Genomic DNA, 11146 nt, shown 5'->3' with positions numbered 1-11146 from the left:
AAATAAACTGAATGTTAGTTTTTGGTCCTCTGCAAATTGGACATCTGTGATATCTTGCCTTTTGTGAAACTTCTCAATGCATTTTTTACTAGGCTTCTTCATATTAAAGGTGAGTACAGGAAAAAAAAATATGGGGTAAATGTTGACCACACGATGGCGGCAAATGAAAAGTCAACTTAAAGTTTTCAGGGGCTCATCCTCTGAGGAAATGTACAAGTATGTCTGGAATGTCAGAAATGTTTTCCGTTTACTACACAGTAGATGAAAAAGACTTTAGGCATTCCAGAAATATGTTGGGAAATACATGACTACTCTGCAATAAAATATTCAATTGTAAGAACATTAATTATTATGGGCAAATTTAACTAATTTTCTTGTGCAGTTTGGACAGTTCATGTGAATATTTTTTCAACAGTTTTATTTTCTTTTGCACACAATGGACAAGACAGATTTGCTCATACTTGTTTCAGGGTGTACTGGATCATAGGATGAGCTATGAAGGAATGTTAAATGTCAGACACAGAAATAAAGTATATCCCATCAAAAACCTAAATCAGAAGCTACACACTTTCTGTCATTTGTGTATATTTATGTCACTTTAAATAAGGAGTTAGGTCACAAAGTACTTTTGAGGTCAACATATACTTTGCACTTGTACATATACTTTGTAAATCATTAAGGAGTAGGTGTGAGTGCTAAATGTGATCGTTTGCCATTATTAAGCATTACATTAAAATTCAATTCAGTTTCCTGTGAGTGCTCATCATTTAACTTGGTTGGGGTAGCTACCTTTTAAAAGAGCTAAATATACAATTATAATCTATTGTAGAATTACAATAAAATAATGCCTAAAATAAATTCATGCATGTGAAGTTCTAAGGTATGCTGTTGAAAACCACTTAACGTATATAATTTACACACACACACAAAAAAAAATCACATATGTCTCGCTTTTACCAGCCAGCATAAAAAGTTTTTCTCAACCACCTCCATTAACACCTCAACATAAACTGAAAATACATATTCAGTACAATTAACTGCAACAAAAATAAAACCAACAAACATATAGACAATTGTTTACCCCAATCTCACAATATGTTAAGCATCCATTTTAATAACCTCAAACTCTGAGGCAGTAACAAACCAAAACCTGCTGACTCTTCAGCAGTCAATATTAATGCTGCAAAGCAGCTCCTCCAAGGCATCCAGTTTCTGATTGGCCTCCTCAATCGCGCTGTACGTCTGCACATTGCTGGCAATGTGGTAGCGAATCTCATCTACCAGGGGGACAGAGTCGGTCTCGTGGCGCTCCTCCAGTGACGCTGCATCCTCTTTGACCATCTCTGCAAACTCAGGCTGCTCCACCAGCTGTGATAGATGGAGAGACAGGTACACAGGAGTCAATTAGAATTAACTACAGCTGACCAAAACATCCCACAAAGCCACCTAGACTGGGTGCAGACACAAGATGAAACAAAACGGTCAACAGTTTTAACATCAATAATTGATCATATACAATAACGAAGCATGAACTGAAAATGTTGAGTGGACTTAAAGTCCCTGTAAAGTGAAATCCAAACTTTTTGTCTAAATACACTTGATATGTTGGAATAAGGATGCTCTGGACATGTGAAAAGACTGAGATCTACGTGTGACTGAATTTTTTATTTAGACCATAAGAGAGTTTTTCACCTCTTTCCTGGCTTGGTTTTATTTGAGCATGGCAAATATCACATTACCAGTTGTGATGGGGAATTTTTTCATGACTTGGAAGTCATAGTTTTATAAACTTAGACATGTTTTCCATCACTGAAATTCTATCTGGTGGTTCATAACACAGTGGTCTGTCATACAACAAACCTAAAACACATATTTTTCATCACTTTACAGGGACTTTAAGCCCTCAGCTGTGCTATAGCACACTCCCGCATCATCAAAGCAGTGTAAATCCAGTGTAAAGAAACCCACCCTATCAATGATCTTGGCCATGAACTCAGTGCACTGATCCTCTAGCCGAGAAAGACGGAAAAGCTTCGCCATCTTCCACATGTATAAAACGTTGTCCTCACATATAGTCTTAGCGAGAGTCTTCCCACAAAGACGCTTCAGCCCAGGCAGCAGGTACATGTCAGCCACGCACAGCACGTCAAACACATTCTCTGCTGTCAGCTGCACAAAAAAACATATTCAAATAAACTTTCAAGCAACATTTGCTTTGTTAAGGATGTTCGATAGTGCTGTCAATGGAACAGGCATGCACACATTTCTGGTACAAATGCATCTTTTCTTTCTCTCTTGCTTCAGTACATTTGTTTGTTTGCATTCAAAATCTTGTGTTGAACTCAAAACATCCTAAAAAGGTCCCATCTGAATGTATGGTTTAAATGTTCTATATATCATCATCACTGATGCAAAATTAATGTGAGTTCAGAACTGCATCACGCCAGTTGAGCTGCCTAGAAAAAAGGAGCCGAAAGTAACTAGAAATCTTTTTTTTTTTAAGATGATTGGAAACTTCTATGTAAAAAAAGCTGTTTTTTCCAGTTTGCTTTTCCAAAATATTGTTAATTTTCAGCTGTTAAGGGTTTATGTAAATGCAAAAAAAACAAACTTTTAACCCCAGCTTTACCTGGAATTTTTACTGCCAGCCCTATTGTAAAATTTTCTGTGAGAAGTTGGGGTGAGCTGTGAACACAGCAGGAATTATTCAAAAAATGTAGCCACAGGTAACTGGAAAGGTGTGATGACGTTTATGTCTCGCTACTGGGGGTGGCTGCTGCGATTTATGTGCATATAATTAAACCCCTTGTAGTGTTTCATGTTTGCAAATATGTTCTCCACTCTTTGGCTGAACCACATGCTGCATTGATATTAAGACAAAGCCTGCCATTAAAGTGGCCCCATTGCTTTGTCTGTCATTTCTTTGTCGTACTTTTTACGTCATGTCTTCCCGCCCCTAAAGTCTAATTTGAGGTGCATATGTGAACCACTAATATAAAATCATTTCAGTAGTAGCCTGCCTTACATTTTCAAAAGTGAATATGTGAAAACTGCTTCAGAAATAGTTTAGAGTGTGAGCGTTACTTTTAAATAATTTTGAAATCTGTTTAAGAAAAAATGTTAAACAGCATAAAAAAAACCTCCACTACTTCACATGTTTTCATCTTTCTTACGGCTACAAGTAAGAAACCAGTTTGTCAGTCATAAACTAGACTGTAAATTCTTTTAATGGGTGGCAGTCTGACTAGAAAGCAGTACTTATTTTACCTGAATGTCAACTATGCAACCTAGTTTAGAAATTTACACAAACAACATTAACACAGATATTGTTCACTAACCTCTGTGTCATCTGTGTAGATGTAATACATGACATGGATGAAAATCTCATGGGAAATATCGTGTAGAGTAATCACTGGGGTGCTGGGCTGGGACTGCAGCTGTTCCCCCTCACTGAAGTGGTCCTCCAGTAAGGCTTTAAAGTAATCACTACGTCCACAGAAAAACGCCTGAAGACACACAGTAGGGGAAAAAATGAATGAAATTGCAATCTTTGTTTGAGTGAGATGATTTGTGCAGACTCAGGGGGGTCTGTGCTGGAATGCTGTGTGACCTGTACCTTATGACACAGAAAATTGAAAGTCTCCACTTTGAAGCAGATGTCGGGATAAGTTGGGAAGTTGTCAACTCTGTTAAAAGGAAGTTCACCAAATCCAACCTGTGGAGAATGAACAGAAAGAGTCAATATTATAAAAGTGTCTTTAAATCTGAGGCAGAAGCATTTAAATGTTTTACATCTTTACCCTCAGTTCAGTGGGAATTGCACAGTCTGCTAATTGAGCCATCTCCTCTTGAAGCTGGCAGCTTTGAGGGTCCAGACTGAGAACCTTTACACAGACTCCTGGTTTGTTTGACACTTTAGTGTAGGAACAAAAAAGAAAATATACAAAATAGCAACATATTTCACGACATATGTGATACTTTTTAACTAGAGCCGACTCAGAAAATCAGTAGTTTAATGAGACATAACAGACAAAATGTGATATTGATTCTTTTTGAAAAGTTGTGCATTACTCTGCTGACATTTGTTCATGTGCAATGTTACTGTAAACTTACCAAATTCATACACTTGTTTGCATTTATTCTCCAGCTCCTCAATGAGATCTGTCATTTTGCATTGTTTAGCAAGTCGTCTACAGTCCTCCACAAGGCTTATGTCAATATCCGCTCGACCTGTAACAATTCATATTTATATGCTGAATAAAGGGACCTCTTCAGTCACAGCTTTAAACATTTTTTTACTGTTTACTAGCATTTATGCAGCACAGATGTTCGTATAATCCCTGCATATGAAATTTGACATATTATTGATTTTAATCAGACTTTTCTGCACACTTGGTTTCACATACCACAAAATTTAGCATCAGTGCTTTCCCTCAGTATTTGCTTGGTGTAAGCAATCAGTCAACCTCTTTTAATCATCGAAAATTCCTTGAGAGGGCATCCCTCATTCACAACAATGTCGAATCAATTATAAAAGAGACTCAAAGAATACAAAGTAGTTATAAACAGAAGAGAGATTGATAAAGGGGAATTAAAACAACCAACCTCAACATATATTGAGCAAGAGCAAAAGGTCTGAATAATTAAGACAGAGCAAAATGCAGTTAGGAAAAAAAAGAGCAAAAATTGACTGGAATATTAAAGAGGGCAAAGATTAAAATGAATGAAAAAAGGCGCAATTACATAAAACAATTACATACAACAATTACATACAACAATTACAAATACAAGGTTGGAGGTTCAAAGTCAAATTTCTAAAATGTCTAAAATGAAAAAGTGATCTTTCCTACTTCTCATCTCACTTGTTGAACCTGTAAATGCATCTGTTTTGATGAGTGTGTAACTGCTAACTGAGAATTGGAGAAGATCTGTGAGATAAAATGGTGATATTTCTAAAAAAGAAAAAGAAAAAAAAGAAGAAGAAGACAAAATAAAACAGATGCCAGTGAAAATCACGCCTCATCTGAAGTGAAAACGTCAACTTTTCCATATAAGATACAATGGCGTGTGTCCTATGGACACACTATGGATCACCAGTGATAAGTTTTAGTGCAGTGGTAAATGGAGTCGTCTTTTTAGGGATGTTGATGGTGCATGCCTATAGAAAATGTCCCCATAATCTAAGACTGACATAAAAACAGGCTCCACACCCCGCTTCCTGCAGAACACTGGAAAAGCTACAGAATACAGAAAAAAATGTCCTCCACAGCTGATTTTAAGTTAAAATTACTAAAGCCTTGTTAGTTAGGGTTTTAAGTTAAGAGGGAAGACATCGTCTCACAGATGGACAGGGCTGTATCATGGTACGTTGGCTGGATGCTGACACCTAAAGGAAGTTGCGATGAACAGCCTGATATTTTTAGCATTAGCATCAGGGCTGCAGAAGCAATCTTTTTATGTAATAATGTCAGCTATAATAGGTTTATTCCTAAGATGTATGTTAGTTTCATAGCCCTTGTATAAGCTGTAATTCTACAGATCAGATAAAAGTCGGTGGCCCAGGCCTGAATGGATTTAGCCCAAATGATTAGTAAATTAAGGGGGCCTGGCATGACACCTACAGAAGTAAACTGAAGAAGACACTGCAGTGTCAGTATGCATGGTGTATAAAACTGGGCCTATTTAGTGGTACTGCATGTTTTAGTGGAGCTGTTGGGTTTGGGTGCTACTCTATGTTTCACTAAATGTGAAACAGTCTGTAATAAGTGATTTAAATCAAGACTGTTGCTCTCAGACACCTGCCTCTGCAAACCATCGCTGTCAGACACCACCAATGTTGGGAAGAAAACACATGCCAAAACTTAAAAAATAAAATCTGATCACCACATTTGGAGCATATTGGGGTTAAGCGTCTTGCCCAAGGACACAACCACATGTGACTACAGAAGCTGGGGATTGCACTCACGGCCTTCCGATTGCAAGACAACCGATTCTACCTACTGAGCGACAGTCGCACCTCAGATGTTACACCAAATGTAACTAAAGTAACCTGCAAAAAACAATTATGCAACTACTTCTAAAACAGCAAATACATTATACCACCAAATGACATCATTCCCGTCCTGATGGAAGTGATGTCTCAAGGTATTGCTCTGCAGCAGAGGGGATCTAAGAGCAGCGGTCTGCAGCCAGTAAGGGTAAAATGAGATCTTTTGCCACGAGATCTCACGAGACTGAAAGGCCATGAGATTTCCTGTCAAGGTGAAAACTGTCTCGCCAAATTAATATTCCACAGATTCAAAGAGCAGCTGCTGCCATGACAGAATACAATACCAAACTGGAAATTACAAAGATCATAAAGATGATCCTGACATTTTCAAATTGTTGGCGTGGCAGGTAGTGAAGAATCAGGTTATCTAAGAACTGTTCAGACAGAGCTGATTGAACTAAAAATAACTTCTTTGTTGCAAATTGAAGTTAGAGCTTAGAGAGAAGAGCTGCATTTAAACTGTTTTATATCATTCATCATGTCATCCTTAGAAAATGGTATTAAAATGAAAACACAAGGTAAATATAATCAAATGAAATATCATATTTTCCCCCAAGCTTTCTGGTTGATAACCTACAATCCAGTTCTTTATGAATTAATTGGAAAAAGTCCCACGATATGTACTTCCCAGGAAAACACATTACTTATTCTTAAGGTTTCCAATGAATCCTATTTGTGTGTGTGTTATTGCTACATTAAAGACTGGCTATAAGAAAAATCTTGTCATTGTACCCAGCATTAAAGCAAGAACACATTTAAAGCTCTATTACACTCACCTGTATAGAAATACTGCAGGATGGCTCCAAAGGCTGCAGGGTTGATCTGAAATCAAAACATTTATCAGTGCTGATACATAAAATCCAAATATGGCTGAATTTTTATACAATAAAATACCTTTAAAGTTAGACACACACAACAGAGCATAACTAATCTTCCAGACTGTATTCATCTACCAGAGGGTGTTTTAGGGTGATCAAGTTCTTCTCTTTCCACTTGGTCTCAAACATATCAGTGAAGTACTCTGAGCGGGCGCTGAGGACACATCGGTGGGCCGTAAATATCTGTCCATGTACCAGAAACTTGACATCGCTGTGTTGACCCTGCTCCAGTAACCTAAAACACATTCAGGTTCAGATTACATGTGTATGGTGTTTTACGTCCAAACTGTGGGCTTTAATTTGCTCCCCCTCCCTTGCATACTCCTAAAACAGCAAAAGTGAAATGCACAGCCAACTGGCCCTTACGTGTGCAGAAAGTAGTTGAAATCCCCCCTCTGCATGGCACGGACGCTGACACATTTATAGTCTTTGATCAGACGTCTGACAGAGTCATTCAGAGAGCCGTACATGCAGCGCTCGCCATCAAATGTGTTGGCTTCACACTTGGCACCTTGAAGAAAGAATAAAGACTGTGGTTTAACTAAAGAGCACTTCACTATGATTGTTATGCTGAATGTAATGCCAAAATACTAGATTTTTTGCAGAAAAGCAGCATTATCACTGTATTTAACGTGCAGCCTTACCACTAGCCAACAGGTACTGGACCAGCTCCTCATGGCCGCAGAGACAGGCGTAATACCTGCTCAACAGGTACAGACATATTTTAGGTTGTTAGCATTATAATGTTGTGTTAGCCTTAGGATTGGGAACACTTCACTAAATCGTACTTACAAAGGCGTGCTGTCCCATTTATCTCTTACATTGAGGTCCACATCCCTCTGTTCAACAAGGTATCTTGGAAAGAACATAAACAAATACGAGGTTACAGTAATCCAGACCAGAGGTGTCAAGTAACAAACTACAAATACTTTGTTACCTTACTTAAGTAGAAATTTTGGGTATCTATACTTTACTGGAGTAATTATTTTTCAGCCGACTTTTTACTTCTATTCCTTACATTTTCACGCAATTATCTGTACTTTCTACTCCTTACATTTTAAAAATAGCCTCATTACTCCTATTTCATTTCAGGTTGTTTTCATTCCGGCTTGGCATCGTTCAAAAAAACACAAATAAAATAACCCAAAAAACTATCCAGATGAATCGCGCCATTCGGATATAGTGAATTTAATTGTGGTTGGATGAGAAGTATAAACATAATACCATTCTGACACCCTATTGGTTTGTACGCGATCCATTGCTCGTTTGGACATGACACAAATATGTCACACTGGAAATAGCAGATGTATGTAGCCTAATATGGAGATGTCCATGGCAGAGACTCAAGAGAACTCGAGCAAAATGTCCCAACCAAGCACCAGTGAGGCTTTGGTAGTACACATACTGTATATGGTTCTTGAATGTATTTGCATTGTGCTAAAATGCGTTCATTTTCAATCGGCATAAATACAGCTGAAACAGGTGCATCCCAAATTTTTCAACATTAACATTTTAATATAACATTATAGTCATTATGGCCTTTAGAAAAATGTTTTTTGGAGAGGTGGGGTAGTGCACTATGGTAGAATGGAATGCAATGGAATGGAATGTATAATGGAATGGAATGGTAGAATGGAATGGTGGAATACAATGGAATGGTAGAATGGAATGGAATGGTAGAACGGAATGGTAGAATACAATGGAATGGTAGAATGCAATGGAATGGAATGTAGAATGGAATGGAATGGTAGGATGGAATGGTGAAATACAATGGAATGGTAGAATGGAAAGCAATGGAATGGGATTTATAATGGAATGGAATGGTAGAATGGAATGGTAGAATGGAATGGAATGGTAGAACGGAATGGTAGAATACAATGGAATGGTAGAATGGAATGGTAGAATGCAAAGGAATGGAATGGAATTGTAGAATGGAATGGAATGTATAATTGAATAGAATGGAATGGTAGAATAGAATGGAATGGTAGAATGGAATGGAATGGAACGGTAGAATAGAATGGAATGGAAAGTATAATGGAATGGAACGGTAGAATAGAATGGAATGGTAGAATGGAATTAGCCCCTGTGGCGCAGCCTAAGCTTCTGTCCTTAATGGAATTTTTTTCCCTTTACATTACTTTTACTTTTACTTTAAGTAGTTTTGAAACCAGTACTTTTATACTTTACTTGAGTAAAAAGCTTGAGTTGATACTTCAACTTCTATAAATAAAAGTCTTTTTAAACCCTAGAATCTATACTTCTACCTGAGTAATGAATGTGAATACTTTTGACACCTCTGATCCAGACTACATTATCTCCCAGTCAAACAAGTTACAACCAATACTAAATCTCAGACATGGATGCTTCACAGTGAATCCCACACAAACTGCAAAGACTTTTAAAAATACACTTGCACGTTGTAATCAAAGTACTGCTGTGCATACAATATACTACCATATTCAAGTATTGACTATCTTAAGTGCAATAGGATTTCTTAGACCGTTTTGGGTTGTAAACATTTTCAATACATTCATATCTTTAACTTTTAAATGCATGTTTCTAAACAATACAATCTTGTACAAAAATTTGACAAACTCCAAAAATAACAGAAAATTGAGAGGGAGAAAAATGAATCCGTTCAAAATTACAGACTCACTTATGCACACTATCAATTTGCTAAAAAACAAACTATGGCAATATTTCATTATTCACATGTTGCCAATGGTTTTGGAAATTTGCATCTTTTGGTACTGGAATGTTGCCAATATTTCTGTAAGCTAAAGACAGTGTAGCGCCATCTTATGTTGTCAAAAAGAAGTAGAGCTGTACACATTGCATGTTTCCATGTTAAAATTTAGACTTCTAAATAGTGAACCACTTTGAATGTTTCAACCGATCGGACACATGATTTCCTCTGCAGGGCCACACTAACTGTTAACTTGTTCAGACCTGTCAGTAAGACATTTCTGGCTGTAGCTGAAAGCAGATGGCAAACTGGCTATCAACACGTTTAGATCGGCCTAAATCATTTAAAATGTATGACTTTGACAGCTAATATGTTAACTATCTTGTACATTAACTCTCGAAGCTAAGTAATGGACTTGCAAACATTTTTTGTTAGCTATAGTAACCTTATGGGGCATCGAAGCTAAAGTTAGCAATCCCCACCTTCCGTGTTTACTTCACAATACCGCAACCAGCGTTGAGCAGTCAAAACAAGTGAGGGTTGCTATTTTAAAACTGCATAACATGTAGTAAGGACAGTGAATGACATTAGATTCAACACTACCAGACAGACGAGAGAGAAAACACAGCGTAACCCTCTTCGTCCTTACCTGACTCTGCAAATGTCGCCCTTTCTGCAGCTAATAAACAGATCGTGCACATCCATGATCTCTGCGGTGTTGTCGCTCCTCTGTGATGCATTGAGACGGCCTGTCTGGCGGACAGGTGAGGGATGATTTGGTTGAGCGTCCTACTTAAATTGCAAAATCGACGGTTTAGAAAGTTGGCTGCTGACACACCTGCCTGCAGTTGTTTACAAGCTGATAGACTGCTCAGTGTTTTGGTCGAAGGGGGTCCCCTTATCACGTGACGAGTGTATAGTTCGCTTGTCAGAGGAAATAAGGCCACACAGTCAACTCAACAGCGACGCAGATGTTTCTGTCCACAATTTTTTCTAAATTTTTAAAACTACGCAGCTGTACAAGTAAACAGCAACATGTACTTTAAAATCACATTTAAGGAAAATTCAAGTATTTTCTTTATTGCCAAAGGGTCTTTGGCAAAGCAGAGGTAATCTAAATGCGCAGCAGGCAGCCATGGTAAGCTGCTGCGATGTTCTCGGAGCTGACATGAACGCAACATACGTCATTACGTTTATACTCTACGTTGCTGGCACCAGTTGAGTTATACGAGTTGTACACAAACAACTATTTATTTCAGCCAAAAACAAAATAAGAACAATAAACTTGTTCCCAATTTAAAGTTTTCATTTGAGCTAATTTTTTAATGTTATATCATCCCCCTGACTTTTATCATCTTATTTGTTTTGTTGTCCTTTTAGTCATTCATTATTTTTTGTTTTCCTCTATTGTCTTACCAAATGCATGTTCATATTGTAAACTGCATTCAGCCTTACTCAACTCATACATTGTTTGTACAATTGTGTTAAAATAAAAAGTTCTATCACCAGTTTATAGCATTTATATGTTGGCTA

The 11146-nt window shown here is 37.6% G+C and overlaps 1 protein-coding gene across 1 annotated transcript; it reads right to left on the bottom strand.

Moving 5' to 3' along the window:
- Positions 1-401: 401 nt before the first annotated feature.
- Positions 402-10518, bottom strand: abtb1 (ankyrin repeat and BTB (POZ) domain containing 1). Its single transcript, XM_041800131.1, has 12 exons — positions 10263-10518; positions 7720-7782; positions 7572-7627; positions 7294-7438; positions 7003-7162; positions 6826-6871; positions 4114-4230; positions 3801-3913; positions 3617-3715; positions 3339-3506; positions 1969-2169; positions 402-1368 (listed from the first exon to the last, which is right to left on the bottom strand). The coding sequence occupies exons 1-12, from the start codon at positions 10316-10318 to the stop codon at positions 1162-1164; spliced, it is 1431 nt and encodes a 476-aa protein (XP_041656065.1). The 5' UTR covers positions 10319-10518; the 3' UTR covers positions 402-1161.
- Positions 10519-11146: the final 628 nt, after the last annotated feature.

The sequence above is a fragment of the Cheilinus undulatus genome, linkage group 11 (assembly GCF_018320785.1).
Source record: "Cheilinus undulatus linkage group 11, ASM1832078v1, whole genome shotgun sequence".
In the NCBI taxonomy this organism is placed as follows: Eukaryota; Metazoa; Chordata; class Actinopteri; order Labriformes; family Labridae; genus Cheilinus; species Cheilinus undulatus.
Note: the sequence above shows the minus strand (reverse complement) of the source record. Positions and strands in the feature narration are given on the sequence as shown.

What these genes read in the sequence shown, in the direction of transcription:
- abtb1 (XM_041800131.1), bottom strand. Translation starts at nt 10,318, where the DNA reads ATGGATGTGCACGATCTGTTTATTAGCTGCAGAAAGGGCGACATTTGC. An exon ending in CAAACAAGTGTATGAATTTG is followed by an intron (nt 3,914 to 4,113) that starts GTAAGTTTACAG and finishes CCTACACTAAAG; the next exon opens with TGTCAAACAAACCAGGAGTC. An exon ending in TGGCCAAGATCATTGATAGG is followed by an intron (nt 1,369 to 1,968) that starts GTGGGTTTCTTT and finishes CATCTATCACAG; the next exon opens with CTGGTGGAGCAGCCTGAGTT.